At 38.3% G+C, this 25,887-nt stretch overlaps 1 protein-coding gene across 3 annotated transcripts in view; it reads left to right on the top strand.

The window, feature by feature from the left end:
• Positions 1–25,028, top strand: part of PPM1B (protein phosphatase, Mg2+/Mn2+ dependent 1B) — a 93,935-nt gene extending 68,907 nt beyond the window's left edge. Inside the window, exons 4-7 of one of the 3 annotated variants that reach the window (XM_077749388.1) lie at positions 197–308; positions 704–761; positions 24,190–24,234; positions 24,950–25,028. In XM_077749388.1, the coding sequence (XP_077605514.1) occupies positions 197–308; positions 704–761; positions 24,190–24,234 (215 nt within the window). In that variant the 3' untranslated portion in view covers positions 24,950–25,028. Of the gene's footprint in view, positions 1–196; positions 309–703; positions 762–10,958; positions 12,040–12,898; positions 14,676–24,189; positions 24,235–24,949 lie in introns of those variants that run through there. The other 2 variants (XM_077749389.1, XM_077749387.1) reach the window with 2 other exon arrangements.
• The last annotated feature ends 859 nt before the right edge of the window (positions 25,029–25,887 follow it).

A 25,887-nucleotide genomic window follows, 5' to 3' on the forward strand; every position in this document is an offset into this window, starting at 1 on the left:
CCTTTGTTTCAGTTTTTCCTTTTATGTACGCACATAACTTTTTACATTATTCTTTTGGTTCCTTGTGTGCTAGTAAGATAACGTTTGCTTTTTTTACATTTTAAAATTGATACTACCAGATAGTACCCCTTGTTTGACTCTTTGTGAAATCCTGAGTTGCCGTGTTAATCTAGGAACTCTTTTTAAAAACTTGCAGAAATTATGGAGAAGTCTGGTGAGGAAGGAATGCCTGATCTTGCCCATGTCATGCGCATCTTATCTGCAGAAAATATCCCAAATTTGCCTCCTGGGGGAGGTCTTGCTGGCAAGTAAGTAGAACAAAAAGAACTGATTTTGAGTTCATTTATAATTAGTAATTAAGTAATTTTGGGTAAGAAGTGTATCGATTCTTTAAAAACAAAATGGGTTGATGGTTCTTTTACTAGAGAAGAACTTTAAAATTTCATCTGAAAGAGATTTTTTTTTTAGAGGAATTATTTATCGTGTGCTTTGAAGGTGTGAAGGTCCTATTTCCTTGATGAATGAGAACAAATTTTGGGTTGTGCTGGATCAAGTTCTGCGTGAAATGTAGAAGCTATGTTCTTGACAAGTGTTCAGTGTGGCAATGAACTTTCGAGAATAGTCCAGATGAAGTCTTATCTTAAATACTCAAGCTTAAGAATTGTATGCAATTTTAATAAAACTGAAGCATAATTTTTTTTAGGCGCCATGTTATTGAAGCTGTCTATAGTAGGCTGAATCCGCATAGAGAAAGTGACGGGGTAAGTTTTATTTCATTTCTTAAGCATTTTAAATAATTTTATAATGTAAATACTAGATGTAATACATTCACATAATGAAATCTACAGTAAAGTATTAGTACTTTTCACGTTAAGGAGTCAGTTCAAGTTTAAGGAAATATATTGAAATGGAGGTAGAGATACAGCTCTGTTCTGTAGATAGACTTGTCACTTAACGGGCATCGAGTCCCTTTTTGTTGGGCTATACTTCCTCCCTCCCTGTGTGTCTGCCTTTCCTTCTCCTTCTCCCTTAAATCTGAATCCTGAGGCGAAGAATGTGCCTTGAAGTATCTCAGTTTCTCCTTCCGCAGGCTGCTGCCATCACTAGAACGTAGTAATAGAGAGATGAGCTATTGTTTTAAAGACCTGACTTTGCAGTGCCCCGTGTGCCCAGTCGAATAGCTAAGGATGATTTCTTTCTAACCTTAACGTTGCCGCTGTAGGTATGTGTGTTGCACTAAGATAACAATTTTTGTCGTTTCCTGCTGTGCTTCCTCAGAGCAGAACCCTGTCCCTTTACCCTCCTTACCACTACTGATGTGCTGTCAGCTGCATCTCTGTAGTGTTTTTGATTTATCTTAGTGCCAGGAGACAAAACAGTGCCTTCTTCTTCTTTTTCTTTCTTTTTTTTTTTTTTCTTAATTGCCCTATATTTCAAAATCAGTAATTCAAATAAGTGTTTTCTCGTAGGGTTTTGAAGTTTTCGGACGTCTATAAACGAATTACTTAATTTTTAACACTTATGCTTGAAAGATTTAAGGGAGCCCAAGTTAGTAATGAAACTCGTTGAGAAGAAATAGACCCACCCTCCAAGTCTCTGGGCCCTGGTGGCAGGTCTTGAAAGGGACGGCAGCCACCGGTAGAAATTCTGTATCCTTGCAGTCGCACCGTATGCGTTATTATGCAACAATATCCTCTCGTTTCTTTTTTCTAAACAATAAAAGTATCCTTGCAAAAAAGGAACATTTTACGATTAACACATTTTAGTGAGTTGAATAAAAATGATGCTGTATATCGTTAGTAACGGGATTTATATCTTGGTCTAGAGCAGCAGTCCTGAGTCTTTCTTTTGTGTCTGGCACCTCAGAGTATTAAGAATTGTGTCTAAAGCTATGAAAATTAATTTTAAAATGTCACGTGATACCCTTCGAGAACCCTAAATCAAACAAATGAGAAGAGAATGTTGCCATGATTGAAAAGTTAGTCGTCATTGGGTGGTGGAGTGAAGAGAGGCTGATTTCTTCAGCTAGAGTTTAGGTGCCACACAGCATCCAGTGCCATGGTTAGGGGACAGAAGCCCTCAGAAGATAGTTATTGATTCATCACTAGCTGGATAAGTGCCCCTGTTTCCTCATGTGTGTGAAAATGTAACCCCTGTGTGTAATCTTAAAAAATTAATTTGGGGTACTGGCTGGCTCAGTCAATAGGGCCTATGACTTCTGATCTCAGGATCATGAGTCCAAGCCCCACGTTGGAGTAGGAGCCTACTTAAAAAAATTAATTGCATTATGCCTTGCCGAATTTCTTCGTCTCTCAAAAAAGTTGGCTACGTTTACTCCAGATACGATTTTAAAAGTGCTTCATAACCCTAAATTAACAGGGTTAATGTTTGAAACTCTTTTAAAAAAGAGAAAATATTTACATAGTAGCTCGATAAACAGAGCCATGAAACTGAAGAGAAATTCTCAGGATAAAAAACTGGCCTTGAATAGGATTATTATATGACTGTGTAAGTTAAGGAGATGCCTAAGCTTTCTAGTAACGAGCAGCTGAAACGTGTACAGCCCACCCTGTGGTGAAGTGAGGCAGTGGGGAGACTACAGAACGTGAGGCGGGGGCCTGTCTCTACCGTCAGTGCAGCTGGCCATGTCCCTGTAAACACACAAGTTAAAAGAATGCAGTGTTTCACATCATTTGCTAAAGAATAGAAAGAAGTAACAGAACAGAGAATGTGATTAATTGCCACGTGAACTGTACTCTGATTGCCTGGCAAGTCCGATTTGTAGAGGAAAGAGGGGATTGGAAGAATGGTGAGAAAGACAGACGTAATTAGGAGGGTCATAGTTCAAGTGGACGGGAGAGGCAAGAACAAAGTATAAGCCATCTTTCAAGAAGAGACCTCGTTTTGACCAGGGCAGAGAGCTGCTATAGAAAAAAAAAAAAAAAAAAAAAAAAAAGAATTAAGGATATGGGATGCCTGGCTGGCTCTCTCAGTTGAGCGTCTGACTTCAGCTCAGGTCATGATCTCACGGTTCGTGAGTTCAAGCCCCGCATTGGGCTGTCTGCTGTCAACACAGAGCTGGCTTCAGATCCTCTGCCCCCGACCCCCGCCCCCCCATCCCTGCCCCACTTGTTTTCTCTTTTTCAAAAATCAATGAACATTAAAAAAAAAAGAATTTAGGGTGCTGGAAGTACTTTTGGAGAGACTGGAGAGCCTTCCCACCCCCGCCTGCTCCATTTTTTTCTAAGTTTATTTATTTGTTTGAGAGAGGGAGGGAGGGGCAGCAGAGAGGCAAAGAGAAAGAATCCCAAGCAGGCTCTGTGCTGTCCATGCAGAGCCCGATAGGAGCTTCAGAACCGAGAGATCAGGATCTGGGCTGAAATCAAGAGTCAGATGCTTAACTGACTGAGCCGCCCAGGCATTGCTGGAGAGGCCTTTGGAACCTTATATTTTACAGAGAAGAGGCACCATCTGTTTGGAGCATAAGAATGTTAGACCCAAAGGAATATCTCTGGTATTTTAATCTGTTAGAAACATGTGCAGTGTTCGATTAAAGAGCTGCGGGCTGCTGGAGGTCAGGCAGTGAGATAATTGCAGAGATCAGGTGATAAGCATAAACTCATTATCAGACAGATATGTGGATTAGAGAAACTTCCCCGTTTACTATAAAAACTAGCTTTTGCAGTCCAGAGTCCTCTTTTCGGAAATATTACTTCATCCTTTCAGAATAATCATGACCTTAGAAAAAAATGTTGAACCATAATCACCAGTAACAGAAATGTAATAACACACACACACACACACACACACACAGAAGCAGGAAGAAAAATGAAGTCATTATAGGTTTTTAATTAAGATTTTTACCTCTTAACTTAAGCTTCTGTAGCAGTGAGTGGGGCACAGATGTGCTCCTTAAATGCTTCTCATGTTAGTTAGATGTTGCCGGGAAGTACAGTGAGAGGAGCCCACAATTACCTTACAGAATGGGAGAGAAAACAGAGTGGTGGAAATACAGAAGAGCCAATTGGAACATTTTAGAATAATTGGTTTTTTTAAAATAACAAATAAAATTTTGTTCAGATACTAAAATCAAAAGAGGGGCTCCTGGCTGGCTCAGTTGATAGGCGTCCGACTTGATCTCCTGGCTTGTGGGTTCAAGCCCCACATCGGGCTCTGTGCTGACAGCTCAGAGCCTGGAGCCTGCTTCCGATTCTGTCTCCCCCTCTCTCGGCCCCTCCCCCACTCACATTATGTCTCTCTCTCTCTCTCAAATAATTAAACACTTTAAACAATTAAAGAAGAATGCTAGTCAGAGTTAATCCGAGTTGTATTTTAGGCTCCTAAGATGTCTGTTTCATATCAGAGATAGAATTATCTGGCTGTAAATGCTTACAAGTAATACCAGTGGAAATAGAGATTCATTTATTTTTCTTATATTAAAAGAAAATCTTGTGGATAATGTATTTCAGAAAGCCGAGTGGAATGTAAGTCAGAAATGAAAACATTTAAAACATATTCAGAAAGTTCATTATTTAGAGAGTCTTCTGAAATTGTTTACTAATTTGTTTCTTAGTTTACCCTTTTAGAGTATGTTCAGACTTGTTCATGCAGGCAGTATCGACATATTCCCCCCCCCCATTAAAATCTTTGGAAAGGAGCCAGGAATTCTTAGTAGTCTGTGAATCCCCAGAAAGGTTTTGGAAATGTGTTTATGTGTACATATGCAGTTTTTAACAAGAAGTATGGTACGTCTGCGGTTTTCACCAGTTCCTCAAAGGAGCCTGTGACCCCAAAAAATAATCACTTAGAGGACCAGAAAAAGTAAAACTGCATTTTGCTCTGAACTGTTCTTATATATATAACTGTCCTTAGGCAGGATTCCGAGATGGTGGCCCTTTTCTTCTTCCAAAATGCGAGGTTGGGGTGCCTGACCGGCTCAGTAGCTGGAGCATGTGACCCTTGGTCTTGGGGTCATGAGTTCAAGGCCCACTCTTGGTATATAGATTACTAAAAAGTAGACTATTTCATTGATTTAGGTTCTGATCTTTAAAAAAAAAAATGCTAGATTGCATTTTATAACTAGAGGTAGAAATTTCTGTGAGATCTGGAACTTCATCTGATTTATTTATGGCTATAGTCCCGGCACCCATGACAGTGCCTGGCATGTGGTGAGAACTCAGTAAAGACTTGTTAAATAAGAGCCATTTCTATTTATTTATTAATTTCCATTTGTTTGCTTAAGACTATTCTTAAGTCATATATTTTAAAAAATAATTTGAAAAAATAAAAAAATAATTTGAGGTTGCTAATTTTTATGAAAGTGTATTTATAGAGTTTTATATTTTCCATAGAAGAATGTTAAGTTCTTCCCTCAAAGAAGACTTAAAATGCTTTTTAATTAGTGTATTACTGATCACGTAGTCATATATGTTGATGATTTTCCAAGGGCAAAGAGGGGACTTGTAGGTGTCTAGTTGTTGGATATGTATAGAGTCACAGGTGATATCCTCAACACCTTCTTTCCCAGGAGAGCCTGAGAGTCTGGGAGAGGAAGTAGTTTGCCTCGGTTGCAAAGCTAAGTCAATCGTACAGCCAGAATTTCAGTCTAAGTCACAGGGATTTTCAGAACTCTTCTCTTCACACCTTTCTCTCTAAGATATTTAGAGGTTACATATATATGTGTACCTCATCTCTTTACCATCCATGAAAAATCATTCCCCATTCTTTTGTGAATCTCCTGTTTAAGTCTTAAGATATTCCAGTCTTGAAGAGGACCTGTTTCATAAAGTTTTTGAGACTAAAGCAGTCAAGCCCGATACCTTATCAGTTATTTTTCTTTTTTCAAATAGTACACATTTTTATTTATCCTCATCCAGAGAGTCTTTTTAAGGCATTTGAATTTTTTGAGAAGGGAGGAATGACCAGACAAAAGCTCAAAAGAATCTTCGTATTCTGTTTCCACATTAAGTTTTGTATATAGTCTTTCTTTTGATAATTTCAAAGCAGTTACAATAAACCTAGCTGCTTTTACATTTTTATAACACAGTTTCAGGACTCTGTGAATCCTAGTTTTTTGATAAATTGTTTCTTTACTATTTTACTTCTCAGAACATATTTATGGAGAAGATATATACTATTTGAAAATATGCTGAACTGTAGTCTGTTTTTAAGGCTGGTAGGACATACTGCTTCTCTAAGCTCTGTGGTCTTGACCATTTAAATTATTCTTTAAAATTATTTCAGATTCATGAAATTTTACATGATCCTTGCAAATAACAGCCAGTTAGATTCTTCCTTAGTCATTGTTCATTTTATCTCATGAACTCATAGTTGAGAATTTTTAGCTCAAAAAATTATTTTTAGTTGGGAAGCAGAGGGTAGGAGTGTACCAAAAACACAGCAAATATTTATTCTTTACTTTTTTCTCCATTGTTTTAGCTAATCATTTGAAGGATTTTGCTTATGGCGACTGCATTAACCAGTGCTGCAAATAAATGCTAGCTAGTTAAATTTCATCTTCTAAAGGTGCTTAAAAATTTCCCCCTTCTGTTCAGTATCCATATTTCAGTGTCTTATTTGGGGTAAGGCAGTATTTTCATGAGAGATTTAATTCTTTTAAACTGTGTTTGTCTAGATGACAGTGAAATCCTGAAAATAAAAACAGAGGGTAAAGTTCTATATTTTCCTCTCCATAATTGCCTTGAATTTAGTTTGCAGAATAATTTTAACCATTTCATCTAATAGGATTTTTTTTTTTTTTGGTCCTATAATTTATTAGTCTCTCTGTATCAAGGAAATTACATTGTAGACTTGAATATGAAATAATTTGTGACCCACTTCTACAGTAATTTTAAGCAGTATTTCTTCACTGAGTGTCTATTTGGGGCATTTGCTATACAAAAAACGGTTACCATCATGTATTCAGAAGGACATTGATGTTAATTATGCCTGTATACAATCTGAACTATGTCACTTAACTGGCATTCTCACACTGATAAATAACTTCAGTCTGAGTTTATAAATTTCTTCATTTATAAAAATAAGTGTTGCAGTACCTTACCAATTAGGTAGGGTACCTCTGAGGACTGAATGAGGTGATATGCACAAAGTTCCAAGCACAGACATTGATTACAAAAAGGCATATGAAATTCTCTTTACCTCAAAGAGTTTACAGTCTAATTGGAAAGACTTAGAGAAACAGTTCCAAGGTGGAAGTAGCTGCTGTAATAGATGTAGAATCATGATGTGGTGTATATAGGAGTTCAGGTTAAGAAAAAAAAAAGTGTAGCCAAACAGTAGGTTCCTTTTCTCACATTAATGAAAATCCATAAGAGAGTTGTGGAACAGTGTTGGGAAGAGTCAGATGAAATGGGGGGGGGGAGAGGTCTCATCCCTCATCTTTTATCCAGCACAGTAGGGAAATGTAATTTGCCTTGAGAGAGAATGACTTTTAAATGCGGTCATTAGCTCAAGTTCTTTTCAGTTCAGTGGCTCTGTGATGCCACCAATTGTAAATTCATCCCGATTTGACTTACAGATTTGGTTTTAATGTGTTTTTTTAATAAAAGCAACTCCTCCTCCCGAGCTAGCACTCCTACAGCCTCCACAGAGCCCTAGACGCTTGGCTGTAGTAACAGGTGTTACTGGAGAGCCAGGGGTGCTTTATGTTTTGAACCCCGCAAAATTGAAATACAACCAATATAACAACGTTTTTATCAGTAAGTTCAAGTCAGTTGAGTCTGTATCAGAGGTTCTATGTATCAGATCACCTGACGGACTTTAAAAAACTCCCCCCCCAACCCAGTGAATCTAAATACCATGTGATTGAACTTCGGGTTGGGGGGTGCCTGGCTGGCTCTCAGAGAGGCATGCAGCTCTTGATCTCAGCCCATGAGTTTGAGCCCCACATTGGGTGTAGAGGGCACTTAAATAAATCTTTAAAAAAAAAAAAAGTTTAAAAAAACTCCCCCCCACCCAAGGAGTCTGAATATCATTTGCTAAAACTTCAGTATCCATATAAATTTAAAAGCTCCACAGGCAGTCCTGGTATGAAATTAGGGTTGATCATCACTTCAGAATTTGTTTCAATATACCAGAAGGGCTTTTTTGGTCTTTGTTTGTTTGTTTGTTTGTTTGTTTTTAATAAAAAGGGAGTTTTGGGTTTGAGTGTTCTGGTCACAGGGAGTGAGGTAGGAAGAGTCTTATGCCCTCTATTAAAAGTTATTTGTGATATACTACCAGGAGAAGATTTCCTTTTGGAAAACTTGATTAAAGACTGATAAGGTTTATGATTAGCAAGCATTCTGAAGGTTCCTTCTTAACCTTTCCTGAATAGATCCAAATGAGAAAATTTATATAGGGAAACATGTTTTTTAGTACAGAAGGAAAGGAAAGGTAAGGGAGAAAAAAAATAACAAAAATCTTAACAGAGCACATTTTATTATGTTTTCTCCACACGGTAAATTTTGCAAATTAAGAAAAAGTTATGAGGGGCACCTGGCTGGCTTAGTTGAAAGAGTTACGTGACTCTTGATCTTTGGATTGTGACTTTAAGCCCTATGTTGTATGTAGAGGTCACTTAAGTAAATAACAACTTCTTAAAAAGTAAAAAAAAAAAAATCAGCTGTCGAACAACTTTTAATTTGAGGTAGAAAATTGGAGAATTCAAAGAAAATAAAACATCTGTGACTTCACTGTCCATTACCATTACTTGTTTTCCTTTCTTTGCAGGCATTTTACATACAGTATCCTAAAATGATCAGATACATATACATGCACATAAAACATATGCAATGCACGGTAGCATTTCTTGCTTTTTGCCACAAGGGCACTTTTCCCCCCCAAAGCATTCAGGTGCTCTCTTTTTTCTAAATAAGCATTGCTATTTATTATGTGGTTATATCAGCATAACTTTGTTTCTTTGTTGTAGAATTGTAGCGTATCTGTTTCCAGAGATGGTTAAGAGTTTATGTCAGATCATCTAGATCAAAACCTTTTTTTTGGCGTTATTTTCCCAACCGTTTTTTTTAACGTTTATTTATTTTTGAGAGAGAGACAGAGTACAAGTGGGATAGGGGCCGAGAGAGGGAGACACAGAATCTAGAAGCAGGCTCCAGGCTCCGAGCTGTCAGCACAGAGCCCGATGCAGGGCTCGAATTAAAGAACTATGAGATCATGCATGACCAGAGCCTAAGTTGGGTGCTTATCCGACTGAGCCACCCAGGCGCCCCCACTTTGCCAGCATTTTATTATGAAAACTCCCAAATATATAGAAGAATTGAAACGATCACAGTGGACACCTACACACCTTCTACCTCGCTTCAACAACTGTNAATCATGCATGACCGGAGCCTAAGTTGGATGCTTATCCGACTGAGCCACCCAGGCGCCCCCACTTTGCCAGCATTTTATTATGAAAACTCCCAAATATATAGAAGAATTGAAACGATCACAGTGGACACCTACACACCTTCTACCTCGCTTCAACAACTGTTAACATTTTACCATATTGGCTTTCTCTCTGTGTGTATGTGTGTATATATTCACTACTTTCCCCCCTTTTCTTTCACGGAACCTTTCGGTAGCACGTTGCAGACATCATTTTGGCATATTTTGGCATGAAGCTCTTAAAAATGAGGACATTATGGGTGCCCGGCTGGCTCAGTTGGTAGAGCATGCAATACCTGATCTTGGGGTCATAGCTTAAAGCCCCACGTTGGGCATAGAGCTTAGTTTAAAAAAAAGAAAGAAAAATGAGAATATCTTTCCCACCATAAATATAGTATTATAACCATAATACTGTTATCATACCTAAGAAAATAAAGATTATCCTCTAGTGCCAAGTCCAGATTTTCCCAGTTGTCCCTAGAATGACTGTTATAGGAGTTATTTTAAGCGACGGTCTGATTAGGCTGTTACGTTATCAGTCAAGCATATTAATGGCGTCTGTAACCAAGCCCCTACTTTCTTTTGTCCCTTGTTACTGAAAAAGAGTCTGAGGCAGCTTTGTATAGCATGTCCTACATTCTGGATCATAGGATCGTTTCCTTGTGGTGGCCTTTAACTCAGGCCTCTATTCCCTGTTTTCCTGTAAATTGGGAACTCGCTTTATTAGATTTATATTAAACATGTTTGGCAAGAACACACAGGACACGGCCCTACACTCCCTAATGCATCACATCAGGAGGCACATGATGGAAGGTTCTTGCTTTTAGACTGTCAGCCTAACCGTGACCCGCTTTGATGTGAGAGCGTGTTCTGCTAACAAGATTAAGCAGCTGCTATTGTAGAAACCTGTAAGTTTTCCAGAATTTAATAAAATAGGAAAGGGCTGAGTAGTTTCCTATTCATATCTTCTTATCATGCTTAAAATACTTTCTTTTTATCTAGAAATGTTTTTGTTGAAATCTTTAAGTGCAAAAAGGAAATAAAATTCTTGCCCACAAACAATTAAAATTTCCCGAAAATCCAGTTTAAATTGATACAGTTTTAGATTTTGTGTAGCCTCTCCTACCTGTCATTTCGTAGAAGTGATCAAGAAGCTAATGTTCTGGTGGATGGCCTGCTTTTCTGTCCTTTTCTGTTGCTTGAAACACTAATTTCCTTTTGTACTAAACCATCATAGCCAATTACTTTGTGTTTCTTTGATAAGTAAGTCAGTTGTAGGAAATGCTTGTGTTGTTGAATTCTAATAGTGGAGTAAATTCAGAAGGAGCTTCAAATGACAGAGCGGAATAAGATGTAACTAGTTAATGGTAATTTGCTAAAATTGACTTGATATTTCATTCAGAAGTTTTTATTGACACAAGTAAGACGCGCTACTTATTTAATGAAATGTTTTCCCACATAGCCGATATTACTCGTGGTAGAGAAATGAGTGCTTTGCTGTGATATGTTATGAAATACATGTGGTCTCCTGGTTTGTCTACTGACACTGGGGTCTTGAATCTTAAAAAAAGGCCTCCGAGGAAGCAGAGGAAAGTGGATCACAGGGGAAATTGGTGGAAGCGCTCAGGCAAATGAGAATTAATCATAGGGGAAACTACCGACAACTTCTGGAGGAGATGCTGACTAGTTACAGGCTAGCTAAAGTAGAGGGAGAAGAAAGCCCTGCTGACCAAGCTGCCACAGCTGCTACTTCGAACAGTGATGCTGGAAGCCCAGTGACAATGCAGGAAGGCCAGACTGAATCAAAAAGTGATCTTGCTGAATTAGACAGCTATAATGAAGATGCAGGGGCAAAGCTGTGTGGCAAACCAATATGATGTGACTCCGTGGTAATGCTTTTGTGATCTTCGACTTGATGGTTTTTACTTAGGAAGTGTAATGTATGCATTTATAGAACCGTTTTGTTATTTGAACCCCCGGGCAAGTAGTTTTATTACAGTCACAGAGCCTTGTTTTTTTCAGAAGGCCTTTGCATACACCTTTATCAGGTAGCTTAAAGCGGACTACTTCTAGAACTTTGAATTTAATAAAACTATATGTCATTTCATCTTGTGTGCCGGAAATGAGGCTGCCAGTTAACTCACGTCAGTAGTTAAAGTCATACCAGATAGGATTAGAGATTACTGCTAAGTGAGATTACGTTATATTGTGGAAAAACTTGTTACTGTAGAATTATATTGCTTCACATTATTTTACATATTAGAACACTCATCGTCAGCTTTGTAATAAATTTGTGTTTTCTTTAGTAATTTCAGTTTCTCAAAGAACGGCAGATGCCAGCCTGTACTTTTATTACTATTTTTTTTTCTCTTCAAGGATGATAATTTGTGTGTTCTTTGACTTGTTTATATTTTACATCTCTGTAGTTTTATTTTTAGAAGTTTTGAGCTATTGCATATGTGGTTATTTTTCCTTTCTCTGTATTCTTTATTGAAACCTAATTTCTGAAAAATCTGTGTATTATTGATACAGCTTTGGTTTGTATATTCTGTGTAGCCTAACTACATACATCAAAATGTATGTCAACCAAGTGTTTAGAATGAAATTATAAGTGTTCAAGTCCAAATAAAGCATGTGATGTGGAATAATCTATGCATGTTGTACTTATTTTTAAATTAAAAAAAATTTTTTTAAACAACCCGGTGTGGTATATTGGAAAAATGCCCATTAGAAATTTGCTTGTATTTATATAAAATTTAGACAACTTTAGGCTTGGCTTTTTTTTTATTAACTAAAGACATTTTCAGAAGTCTTGCTTACTCAAATCCATTCTGTTTCGTAGCCCCTTTTTGTGATGCAGAATACTAAACTTTGGACAGTAGGGACACACATATAGACGTGTCGGAAAATTGCCACGATGAGTGTTTTAAAGATTGCAAGACTGCCATCTCTGCAGTAGATATTCACCAGATATTAATAAATGCAAAAATTGCAGGATATTTTAAAGAGTGGCAGATACGAGTTTTGTTTTCATTAAAAATAGTTTCTCAAGATAATAGGAGTCACATGGGTAACATTTTTTTCCCCAAAGCTGAGTTATTTTGTGAATGTAGGACATTAATTCATCTCCTCTGTGTTTATACTTAATCATGTATCTAAAAGTTGCTTAAGGTGCAACTAAAAGTTGCTAAGGTGAAACTTTGGAACTTGGGATGTAGCTCATGTTTTGATCTGTTTTTCCAATGCCAGAAGGTTTGTAAGTGGTTTGAGAAAAAGGAAGGCATTTGGTGGAGAGGGGAGGAAAAAACCCAACCAGTTTCCTGTCTGTATTAGTTAGACTCATGTGTATACATACACACAGTACACACTGCACACACCTCTCTGTAAAAGTGCCTTTTCAAACAGAGGAAGGTAATTTGGTCATCTAATTTTGTTTTCTTTTGAAATTCAGTCCAACCCGGAAGTGGTGTAGGTAAATAATAATAATATTCTTCCTTTTCTCTTCCTGTAGGGTGCTGGAGATCTAGAAGACCCATGGTAGCCTTATAAACCTTCTAAAATGCTTTTGATTCTGAAAATTGGGGGAAAAAAACTTTTAATCACAATTTTCTTCAATACAAGGGAAAAATATTCTTGTGGATTCCCACCGTTTTGTGATATGAGCAGAAAATCATTAGCATTTCCCACCATTTGTTCATATTTGCGTTTTCTGATAATTGCCACTTGTAGCATTGCTGTACTACAGTATTTTGGGCCAGCCTCAGTCACACTGGTTACACCTGTATTGAACTTTGGGCCCTAGGAATCAGCGGAGTTCTTTCACCACAGATAACAAACTGTGCCCCAGGTGCATGGGAATATAGTTAGCTGTACTCTGAAGATACATTATGTTTTTGTTTTCGTTTTTGTTTTAGACAAGACACACACCATATAAGCATGTAAGAGTAAAGAATTGTATGGGACGTTCCCTTCCCAGTTCACCAAGTTGGAAGCCTTTTTGCAGCTCTGTGGCTTGAAATTTCCTTTGAGCAATTTACTCTAGGATATAATATTTATTATTAATTGTTATTTAATTTTTTTCTAATCTAACCTGTATTACCAAACTGGGTTCTCCAATAATGTCCAAATTGTAACGTCGCCTGCTTCGAGATAAAGTGTATTTGGCAATAATATTATAAACCCTCACAAATCTTATGCATGTATCTATTACACCCTTCCACTCTCACTAGAAAACCTTTGGAAACCAAATGGGTTAATTTATGGCTATTTATAATTTGCTTTGACATCTCACTGCTGCAAAGTTTTTTAAATGATGAGATTTGCCTTTATAATGTAAATTGTGATTTTTGTTTTACATGTGGGTTTCTATAGTTTTACTTTTTCAGCTTCTAAGATACAAGTTTTGTGTGTAATTTGGTATACTTTTTCATTGTTTACGTTATTTTAAAAGCTCAGAATATCACATTGAAATGACTATAAATACATTTAAAATTATCTATTTTAGATCTAAGGAAATACTACAGAGATATTTTCATGGGTTCAGTAACCTTTCATTTTATAACATTGGGCACGGTACAGAGTGGCTGTCACATAAGGTACTTGAAGATTATTATTTTAATTCTATTTTTACAATAACCTTGAATTCTTGAATTCTTTTGAGTTTTGCATGTAGAAAATCCAATTAACGCTGAACATGAAGAGTAAAATATTTATCTAAAAGAAGCTATTGGGGTAGGAGAAGCACTGAATGTATCCATTTGTACATGGTTTACATGTTGTGGATGCTTTGTAACATTTTCCTCTATGTTTAAATTGTGTTTCAGCAGGATGTAATTGCCTCTGTGTGTAGTTAAACCGAGTCCTCATCTGGTCCTGTGTGAAATGGAATTCATGATATTTTCTGTAACATTTTCCTGAGGCTGTTTCTGGAGAGCCCCCCATTTGAATACAGACAGCTCTCCTGACCATTTGATTTACTGTGCACCTGATTTTTGGTCTACGAGGAATTATTGCCACGATATATTTTATTTATTCCTTAGATTTTAGCCTTGTAAGTTAAAGTGCTTTACATGATGATGTTAAAAGCTATCTGTCCCTTTACCGGGTCTGGGGGGGAGGGTGTAAAAAGATAGGGAATGGAGAATGCAGAATGGTTTATTGTTCATACTATCCACTCTGATCCAGCCCTGTACTGATTAGTACCTTTCCAGTATGATATTGTGATGTTTCATACGATGCAGTGAACATAACCGACTTGTTACCTAAATAAAGAATTGATAAAAACAGTGTGACACATTCCTACTTGGTATGATTTTTAAAAGCGAAAGGCCAGTGTTGAATGTTCTTTTTAAAACATTTTACGTAGTCGGAATATTTATGTGAGATTTTTTCATACAAAGCCATGTGGGTGAATTATTACAACCCCAAGGAAGAATTAACCAGACTGTATGGGACAGTACTGATCACCCCCTTCTTCAGTCCAAAACCATTTTTGGTGCCACTTTTTCAGGTGGTCTGGCGGCCCTTGAAATACAAATAATGTGTGAATTAGCAGAAGAAAGCCCTGAATTCAGTCTTCACCAATCTGACTTTTCCAGTCCGGCCGTTTTCAAATATTTTAGTCTGAGGACACACTTCTAGTCTTTTTTTCCATTTATGTTCTTGAAGGTCAGAGGTCCCAAAGCACTTTTGCTTTTGTGGGTTTTATTTTATTTCCTGTATTAGAATAAAGCCAAGACGTTCTGCATACTATTTCTATTCATTAGAAAAACGAAATCCTTGCCTGTTCACATAAATAACATTGTTTTGTGAAAAATAATTGTTCCAAATTTAGAAAATTTCGTGTGAAAAGTAGCGCTTGTTTTCGTTTTTGTAAACTCTCTTAACGTTGGGCTGGATTCTCATCTGATTGTGCATTCACGTTGTTGCTATGTGGCACTTTGAAGTACCTGAAGAAATCTGGCATCAGAAAAATAACGTATATGGAAAGGGCATTTTCATAGCTTCAGGGAATTTTGAATATTACGTTTGATGCACTGTCAGAGCTTCAGAGCTGGTAGTTTCTTGGAGATTGGTGCAGTGTGAAACCTGAAACCGCATCAGCTTTGTTCTCTGTTTTGTTAAAATCCATTTGATCCATCTCGTTGGGAGTTTGAACGGATCTTGTATTCGGAGTGATTTTGTAACCTCCTGCATTGATCTTTTGGAAAATACCGTTTCGCTGAATTATACTTTCTTTAGACTATCGACACGTTATTATGCAGTGTTTAAGATTTTCTTGTTACTATAACGAAAGTCCTCAGAAAAAAATCTGGTTAAGTACCGGGAAGCTGTCACGCTCACGCCGATGGATACGGGTTTTTCAAAACTCTAATTGTCATCTGAAAGGTGAAATGTCGTCACTGGCAACAAATATTGTCAGTCGTTTCCCTTAAGCGACAGGCTTCATTTGTTTCAGAGAAAATGTCTGCTGAATTACCGTAGTCCGTCAGTCTTTCTTGCAAGTCCAAATGGTGCTCCGTTGAGAGCAGCTCGGTAGTGTAAGCGGCAGCCACCACTCAGGCCTCCTCCAGGACCCGGTCCTCCCCTCCCAGCAACTAAGATACTAAAAAGATGTGTATTAAGGGAGAGAGGTCCAATAAAAATTCTTACTGTTTAATCAAGGACACCGTTAACCGAAACCGTTTCCGCCTCCTTTTCTCCGAGCGTGGCATGAAGATACGGTAGCAGCTAACTAGCGTGTTGTCTGTCGCGACGCACCCCGTGGTGTCTCCAGAATTTACCCACTGTTTCGTTCACACAGCCCATGCAGGGGTCAACATGTTGAAAAGTAATAAGCGTTAGTATTGTTAAGGAATGGGTTCTGATTCCAAGACCTCCTTGAAAGGTGCCCTGGCCCCCCCAGACGTTGAGAATTGCTGCCCACGTCCATTTGGACAGCTTCGTGGTGTGTTCGTTTATTCCAGATATCACAGTCTAATAGTGAATGGGTATTAATGACATGCAGATCTCACATAAAGTGTACCGGGGAGTGGGGGGGTGGTATGTGAAGCCGGTGACTCTGGTCACCGTTCTACTAAGAAAGCAAGATGAACAAGGTGGGGTCTTTAATTTTGTATTTTCTCTCAGAAAATTCCGGTGATGGGTTTCAACTTGGGAAACCTCATGTTGTGAGGTTAACGCTAACAACAGGGCTTGATTTTCATATTGCATATATTCAGATCGTTTTAGTCTTTTAGGGTGTCTTCAGTGTCTACAGGCTTGTGTTCTATCAAATCCTTTTACCACACCTGAGATGCCACGTCAGATTGGCCAGGTAAGGTAGGACTCTTTTTTTTTTTTTTTTTTTTAATGACCATTAAATGGATCAGGGCTTTATGCCGAAGTTTTTTTGTTAAGGTTTTTCACTTTTCTGAACATTCAAGCAGAGTTGAGTAACGTTACCATGGAGGTGTTAAAAAAAAAAGCATTCATAATTTGTCTCATGTTTTTTGCCCAATTATGAGAGGCTTGGGAATTCTAATATTTACTTAAGAGACTTATTGCTTGAGCTTTTGGTTTTAAATGTGTTTAGTTAGGGGTACCTGGGCGGCTCAGTCGGTTACGCGTCCGACTTCCGCTCAGGCCATGATCTCACGATTCACGGGTTCGAGCCCCGCATCAGGCTCTGTGCTGACAGCTAGCTCAGAGCCTAGAGCCTATTTCGGATTCTGTGTCTCCCTCTCTCTCTGACCCTCCCCTGCTCATGCTGCCTCTCTCCCTCTCTCAGAAATAAAGAAAACATTTTAAAAATGTGTTTACTTAAAAGCAACTGCAACTCTGAATCCTCCTTAAGTTCTTAAGTCAGTTTTATTTTCAGGATGTGTGGGATTCAGTTGGATTTTGATGGTCTTTGCACAGTGCTTGTCAGGCTCTCCCCCAGCCACCTAAGTAGATCCTTGGTCTCCGTAAGAAACTGTAGCAAAATTTAAAACTCAGATGAAGTTTCCATGTAATGAGTCAATCTTCCTACGTGAAAGTGATCATGCCCGCCATGTCCCCTGAGGTCATCCCTCTCCCCCTCCCAGCCCTCCCCCTCCCCAGCTAGGCTTCAGAATGGTTTTAATGACCAGAGAAATGGTTATCAGGGAGAGAGATTACTATAATATTAGCCCAACATTTGAGCCAGAAACTAGAGCCTCACTAGTTCATATTCCACACCAAACTACCTGAAATACTTGACAGAAGGAGACCATGTATAAATAAGTGTTCTGACGTTACGAGCGAAGTTTGTTTTCAGATGACAGATTGGTCCTCAGAAAACAAATGTGTTCTCTGGTTGCGTGAAAGTATGCAGCCAAACCAAAGCGTCTGTATATGTTACTGGACTTAAACTGAGTTTCTATTCAGCTTCAGTCACTGAAATTAACTGGAACTTGGCTATTGAATTTCTTGCCAAATCATCGATGGCATTTTTCAGTGACTTCAGATTTACATTTCCTCTTCCCAATTGCCTTTATTTGTATTTTGGAACTAGTCTAACTAATAAGGGAAAGCATTTGATAAGGATTTTAGAGCACATTTTGTTTTAGGTGGCTCAGTAGTAGTAGTTAGTAAAAACTAGCATATTGTGATTTTTTTTCTCATTAAACAATACAGTGTGCAGAAAGTCCATTGTATTTGTAATACGGTCAAATGCTAAAAATCATTACAACTAGAATTTAAGTTAACATCAAATCAATTTGAAGAGTTACTTGCTTTTGCAAATAGATTCTTGTGGGCAGTATAACGATTCGTTTTGCATTGTTTTTTGTGTTCAGTTGCTTTAAGGTTTTGTTTCATTTTCGGGGGTTTTTTTCCCTACTCAACTTTGGGAATTTTCTGTATACCCTAATGAAAATTAGATTTTAATTAGAATTAAGGAAGTCTTTATTTTTGTCCATTGTGTGTTACATTGTGGTCTAGAAGTAAACCAGTGTGGCTGCTAACACAGTGTAAGTTGCTTTTCAGGCTGGGACCACATTGCTGCTGGTTCTCACTTGGTGTTTTTCTTGACTATGGTCTCTTCTCTCCCTGCCCCTTATTTTGTTTTAGTTTCATTCTACCTGGCAAACACTTCTATTAACTAAATACATCATTTCCTGCTCAAGTGTCAGTGGTAGCTATGCTCCTCTAGTTCAGGAGTGAAGGGTACATGATCTTGGTGTTAGGGCGTTAGTAATTCTTTCTTCTCTTATATCCACACCTCCGGCAGCACTAGAAAGAACCATAACTTTCAAGTATGGGTCGAATCAGGGGCACCTGGGTGGCTCAGTGGGTTAACTGTCCAACTTTGGCTCAGGTCGTGATCTCATGGTTCATGAGTTCGAGCCCCACGTCAGGCTCTGCTGACTGCTCAGAGCCTGGAGCCAGGTTTGGGTTCTATGTCTGTCTCTCTCTGTCTCTCTTTCCTCTCCTCCTCCTCCTCCTCCCCCACTCACGATCTTTCTCTTAAAAATATATACACATCAAATATGAGTGGAATCAAAGTTTTGGGATTCCCCCCGCCTTGGCTAATAACCCTAGTCTATAATGGCAATAGTAGTTTCTTTAGTGATTAAATTTGTACAACAAATGCATTTTTCTTCTCCTAACATCTACCTCTAATGAAAATACTTGGGCATGTATTTGAGATGAAGAGGACCAGTACAATCCAAGGGTGGAGAGAGAGAGAAGGAGACAAAATCCGAAGCAGGCTCCAGGCTCTGCGCTGTCAGGACAGAGCCCCACGCGGGGCTTAAACTGGTGAACCACAAGATCATGTATGACCTGAGCCGAAGTCGGATGCTTAACCAACTAAGCCACCCAGGCGCCCTCCAGGAATTCCCTAACATAAGGGTCTGAGACCTTCCTTCCCTCTCCTGGGTCATCTGTGCTTATTTTTGCTTGTACACTCACTATGAAGAGGAGTTTCTGTTTCATTACTAAATCTTGAAGACATGAAGTGCAATTTATTTTGGCAGAAGTCAACAGTGACATGATTGAGAGGACCATGGAGTTTATTTTCATGAGATTTTGCCTGTGAGTAAGCATCATCTTAAGTCCATTGATACAGTATAAAGCTATTTTACTAGTTGCTATTGAAGTTGGTCTTTGGTAAGACTGGTTATCATTGTTATAGAACTTTGATGCCTTCGGAGTGCACTCTGACATTGAGAGTCACTGGATTTTATTAATCCTTGAGTTAGGTTCTGTAAGAACTTGAAGGCATCGTGTGAAGAGTTAACATTTTAAAAATTATCCTCAAAAATAAACTAGTCTTAAGAATTTTCATGTAGTTCAAACTCCCTAAAATGTTAGAATGACAAGGATACCATTATTCACCCTCCATAACACTTCTGCTCTTTTTGTGGAACTTGTTGGGATTCTATAGAAGATTTGCTTTGAGTAAAGGCTCTTTGACTTTGAAAAGCTTAAAGATCACTAGGGTCAGAGTATATATATAACTTGGCAAATGAAAGTAGACCTACGCTCCTTTACAAGGAAGGAAACTCAAAAGAGTGTGGGCTGAGCTGTGAATGAGAATTACAGGTTTTGATTTGTAATCTGCCCAAGTATTCAGATTTACATATTTAGGAGGTGGGGAAGGGGAATGGAGTTGGTGCCAAGAGTCAAATATCCCCCACCACAAAGCCGCTTCATTACCCCTTCCCCCACACATCCACCCACCATATTGGGTTAGGTTTGATTTTGGCCAGGGGTTGGGGGAGTGGTATTATGAGGAGGAACGGGTGTTATTCCCAAGCTCAGGTTTGAATTTATTTGCTCACGTTATTACCTCTGTATCCCCTCTTCTATAAAACATGCTAATGGTTGAGAAATAAGTTGGTATCGTACTCTTGTGTGTGGCTACCCCATGGTGTACCCATTTCCCCATCAAGGGATGGACTATTTCTAGCAGAGAGAAAACTGCTGGAAATACTGATGTAGGGGGCTTCCTGGCATGTGTCCCTTTGAGCACATGTACTAGTGTTTTCCTAGTATTTGCCTAGAAATAAAATTACTAGATTATTCGGTATCCGTATCTTCAAGTTAATATTACAAATGCATTATACTAAAGGTATATTCTGGTCTCCATTTCCACTAGAAATGTGCAAAAAATCCCTTTTCTCTGTCCCCCTCCATTCTCCATTAATGCTGATATTGTCAGACTTTAAGTTTGCCAGTTAGGTGGACAGAAACTAGTATGTCTTCTTTTGCATATCTAGTTACGTGTGAGGCCGACATCTCCGTATGTGCGGCCATTTGAGTTTCATCTGAAACGATTGCTCATGTCCTTTGCTCATTCTTTTTGGTTTGCCATTTTCTCATATGTAGTTTTTTGTATAGTCTGGATACTAATCCTTTGCTTATAAGTGTTGCAAAACAATGTATATATTTGTAAACACACACACATATATACACATACATACACACAGGTTGTTTATGGGATCTTTTTTGTTATCAGTCTTCTGTGGTTTGTACCATTGTCTTTCTTGTTCAAGAAATCATCAGCATCTCAAGTTCACATATTCTCTTCGCTTCCAGTAGTTGTAAAGGCTTCATCCTACCTCCCAGCCACATATATTTAGGATTTTCGTCCATCTTGAGTTTACTATTTTATATAGTATGAGGTCAGGAATCTCATTTTCTGCCTGCTGCTAGCTAATTGCGTCAACAGCGTACTAGCCCGGTCGGTCACATACCAATTTCCCTACGTATGTGATGCATTTCTCATTTCTAAATTCTGTTCTATAGTCTTTTTGCCCAACCCTGTCAGATATCACAACGTTTGCATTACTGTGCCCTCATAAATGCTGATACCTGGCAAATACGCATTGCCTTCTTCCATAAACTTGGTTCCCTTTATTTAGTAAAAATACAATTAAATAATCCACGCTCTACTTCTTAGTGGCCTGCATCCGTTTTGACATCTAGTGTTGAAAAATTTTCACCCTACTCATGGAAGTACCTTTGTGTGTTCCTGTTGCACATTTACATGTTAAACTCGCCGGGGAGCTCAGGGATCACTGTGACCCCTCTCCTTCCCTGTCAGGCTGGACGGTAACAGATCCCTGATGTGCTGTGTTGGAGCCTGAGGCAAATGGAAAATTCAGCGACCATGATTCTGTCTTTATTTAAAATCTGATGTATTGTCCATCATGGCTGTCGCATTAGTTTGGTTCTTTTAAAGGTTGCATGAATGTATTTTTCTCAGTTACTGAACTTTTTGGCCCCAGTTTAAGTGCATCACTTGATTCACCTTAGGCTCGGCCGATAAGTATGTGAACTTGGGGGCTGTTGAAGTGACAGTCTCTCGACCCTTTTCCTGATTGAAGGCAGATATTGCCAAGGAGGAATAACTCAACCTTCTCACAAGTGCCCTTTAGCAGAAACCAGTTGATCCAGGGGCTTTTAGTGAAATGCTGGGAAGGCTGGACAAAGAGTCCTGTGCTCCAGCAGCAGCTAGTTGCCCTTGGCATTTCTTCCTCAGGCAGTGAACCTTCTTAATCCTCTCAAAACGGGATGCCGAGAGAAACGGCATGTTCTAAAAGGACGTCATTTAAGTAATAGCATTAATCTCCAAAATTCATTCCAAAACACACTATCTTACTGCAATACCTTTGAGGCTGAGAAGCATCTTAGGTCGGTGGGATCTTATAGTTGCCAGCGGCTGGGCAGCTGACTTGGCACAGTTGCTCTGACTTGGTAATAGCCATTCATATTTCAGTTCTGTGATGGGGCTTTGCGTGTGGTGGGGGACGCACGCGCTAACTCCAGTGCTGTTTAAAATGTCTCAAAAATGATTACATATGATTTGACACAGAAGTAAAGTTATTGTGTAAGCAAAACAGAAATGACAACATAAGATTTGTAAAACGTTGTCTGTCTTAAATCAATTACAGGATGCCTGTCTGGCCCAGTCAGTAGAGCATGCGACTATGGATCCCATGGTTGTGAGTTCAGGTCCCACATTGGGCGTAGAACCTACTGGAAAAAAAACCCTATTGCAATAAGTATAAAATAATCCTAAGTGTTATTTTCTTTAAATCTTGTTATATAGTTTATTTATTTTTGAGACAGAGCACAAGTTGGGGAGGGCCAGAGAGAGGGAGACACAGAATCTGAAGCAGGCTCCACAGAACCTGATGCGGGACTCAAACCTACGGACCGTGAGATCATGACCTGAGCCGAAGTTGGACGCTTAACCGACTGAGCTACCCAGGCGCCCCAATCCTAAGTGTTATTAAAGCATCATTTTGTAGTTTAATTTTTTCTTAATTATGCATTAAAAGAGTGACTCAGAAAATTGTGAAATCTTGGCAGAATTTGATATATAATTTATAGGTAAGTAATATGTATAAAACATGCCTGGGAATGATACACATTAATTTAGGACAGTGTTCATTTGGAAGCTTTGGGAAGTGTGAGATCTTTATTTCCGCCACCCCCCAACCCCCAAAGACATATCAAAGGGTTAACGTCTGTTAAATCTGGGCAGTTAGGTTAGGGTATCATATTCTTCTCTGTAATTTTCTGTGTGTTTGAAGGTTTTTATGAAATTTTGAAATAAAAAATAAGATACAGAAACTAAGTGAATTTAGTGGTCCTGAATTGCCTTTTGGGGAGAGGGTGCGAGTTTATAATCCCAACAGGATACAAAAATGCCTGTGTCTTTTGCTTTCTGTCATGTTGTGCATTGCCAAGCTGGTGAGTAAGATAATGTAATTTATGATGTTTTTTTGACTTAATTCTCAGTTATTTGATGACTGCTGAGGTTGAACATTTTTTCCTCATATTTTGGCTAATATGCCTATCTTTTAATAAAGCCTGTCTGTTTGCATAGTTTCTGCTAATACAGTTATCATTTATTGATTTGTGAGAGTTCTGTATATTTAGGAAATCAACCATTCTCTTAAATACACCATGAGTTAATTTTATTATTATTTGTCTTTTAAAATAAGGATATTGAGGGATGGAATTAAGAACAAAGCACATCTACCAATACAGAAAAGACCTAATTCCTCAAAAACTGCTAAGTCAATAGTAACATGGTTTTTTTTTTCCCGAAAAATCTTGCATCATGATATTTTATTTCTGTGCTTTTTGTTACACAGGAAGTTTTGTTTCTATGCTAGTTTTTCCTACAATCAGAATGAAGTCTTTCTGCAACGATTGGAGAGGCACTAGAGAGAACTAAGATGCTCTGATCTGAAGAGTGTTCGATAGCTCTCTTTGGTCAAAAATATTAAAGATAATCTTTGTATCCATCATATGCCACTTGAAGTCAAATATAGTGGGGTTTATTTTTTGTTGTACTTTTAGAAAAGTTGAAGTAAAACTTACAGACAGTGAAGTGCAAAGATCTTGGGGTTTAATTTGAGGAGTTTTGAGAAGTGCCCCTTGGTTATTTATATTCAAAAGTTTGGGGCGCCTGGGTGGCTCAGTGGGTTAAGCATCTGACTTCAGCTCAGGTCATGATCTCACAGTTCGTGGGTTCAAGCCCTGCATCGGGCTCTGTGCTGACAGCTAGTTCAGAGCCTGGAACCTACTTCAGATTCTGTGTCTCCCTCTCTCTCTCTCTCTCTCTCTGACCCTCCCCTTCTCACGCTGTGTCTCTCTCTCTCAGAAATAAAATGTTAAAAAAAATTAACAAAAGTGTTACAGTTTGGGGCGCCTGACTGGCTTAGTTAGAAGAGTGTGCAACTCATGATCTCGGGGTCTTGAGTTTGAGCCCCACATTGGTTGTAGAGATTACTTAAATAAGCTTCAAAAGTTTTAGAATTTTATTATTTCCTTTAACAGTTTGAACCTTCAGTTGTATACATAGACAATCTTTTCACATTCTGAGTAAGTAAATATTTACGTATATTGTCTTTTATGGCTTTGCTCTTTTATAAATATAATAATAGTAGTTGAACTTATTTTGGGGTATTACTACCTGGCAAAAATCTAATGTAATATTTTCCGTTTTTCCCTCACACCAGCTAATACATAAGCCAGTTTCTTCTCATTAATTTGAAATTGCCCTTTTACTGTATGTTCTTGTATATGCTTGTGATTTCCATTCCAGTGACTTCTGTTAATATGTCATCCTTTGCATCATAGTTTTATTATCCATTTTATTATCTCATAGGGAAAGTGCATTCCTATTAACCCCCCTTTAACAAAAATCGAATGTATATTCCTCCACTTGAATTTTTGAATAATTTGGCCAAGGTTTCTTTGCCAAATAAAAATCCTGTTAACGTTGAGTTGTTATATGCGCAGATTAATTGGGTGGGGGAGGGTCATTGGTATCTTTAGCAGAGAAGAGCTCCATTCTGGGAAAGTGCTCCCGCTTTCCTTTTATATGAGTATTTTTATGCCCCTCCGCATAAAGTTTTATAGTTTTCTTCATATTTTTACCCATTTCTTAAATAAATTCCTTGTTATTTTATATTTAGTGCCGCTGTTATGAATGACCCATCCCCCCCTTCATAGATTTTTAATTCCTACCTTCTTTGTAGACAACGCACTTAATCACTTACAACAAAATCATTTTAATTTCTGTCATTTCCACCAGATGGCAGTCTCGGGCATGTCCATGTGTAAACCCAACGAGGGCTCTGGTGACAAGAAAGGCAGTGGCTGGCAGACCTTCTCCAAACCCCTAAAAGTACAAGGACATGAAGGTTCTTTTTTTAAAACTTGAAAGACAATGAACCCAACATTATGTAATTGTATTATTTATACTTCTATTAACCTGTAATCTTAGAGCCCATTAGTGGAGGCAGGGAAACACTGTCATTGCACCCTTCCAAATCATATTTTTCTCTGTCTCCATGATAAACACCTGTGGCTTTGGGGCAGTATTTTGGTTTTATTCCAAGGATTCTCATGGTTAGAGGCAGTCTTTCATCTATCGTTGTTTCCCTTCTTCTAAAAGTACCATTTAAATGAGAAGTCAGTCCCTGGGTTTCTAATGTGCATGTAAGAACATCTTTCTTTGACTCTGGTATTTGTGATGCCCCAGAGTTCATATAAAGGGAAGCAAGTTTTAAACTGCCTTCTTTTGCATGAATACACAACCCCTTTAGATTAGATACATTATAAACTAATTAGATGACGTCAAAGACATGTTTAAGAATATATGAGGTAGTGAATATCTTGGTGACACAGGAAACCAGCTCAAGTATTTTCTCATAAATACTTTTCCCAGTGGCCAAAAAATTATACTTTTGGAAAACACATCACCTCAGTAAGCTCACCTCTCGTGCCTTTTATTACAGTTCCATTTGTTAACTTATTTTTAGATAATCGGTAGTAAATGACTGTCACTGTACAGTAACTATGGACGTTCCCTTTCTGAGAGATTGTATTTCCACCCCGAGGTGGAAAGGTGCAAGAAAGTTTGATAAGAAAACAGGGACCCAGTGGGGGGCCGGGGGGGGGGGAGTTTAACCATTAAAAACAACATAAAAACATGTAAAAGAAAAAAGAAAACAGGGACCCAAGTTTGGT

This window comes from Crocuta crocuta, unplaced genomic scaffold (assembly GCF_008692635.1).
Source record: "Crocuta crocuta isolate KB4526 unplaced genomic scaffold, BGI_CrCroc_1.0 scaffold118, whole genome shotgun sequence".
NCBI classification, from domain to species: domain Eukaryota; kingdom Metazoa; phylum Chordata; class Mammalia; order Carnivora; family Hyaenidae; genus Crocuta; species Crocuta crocuta.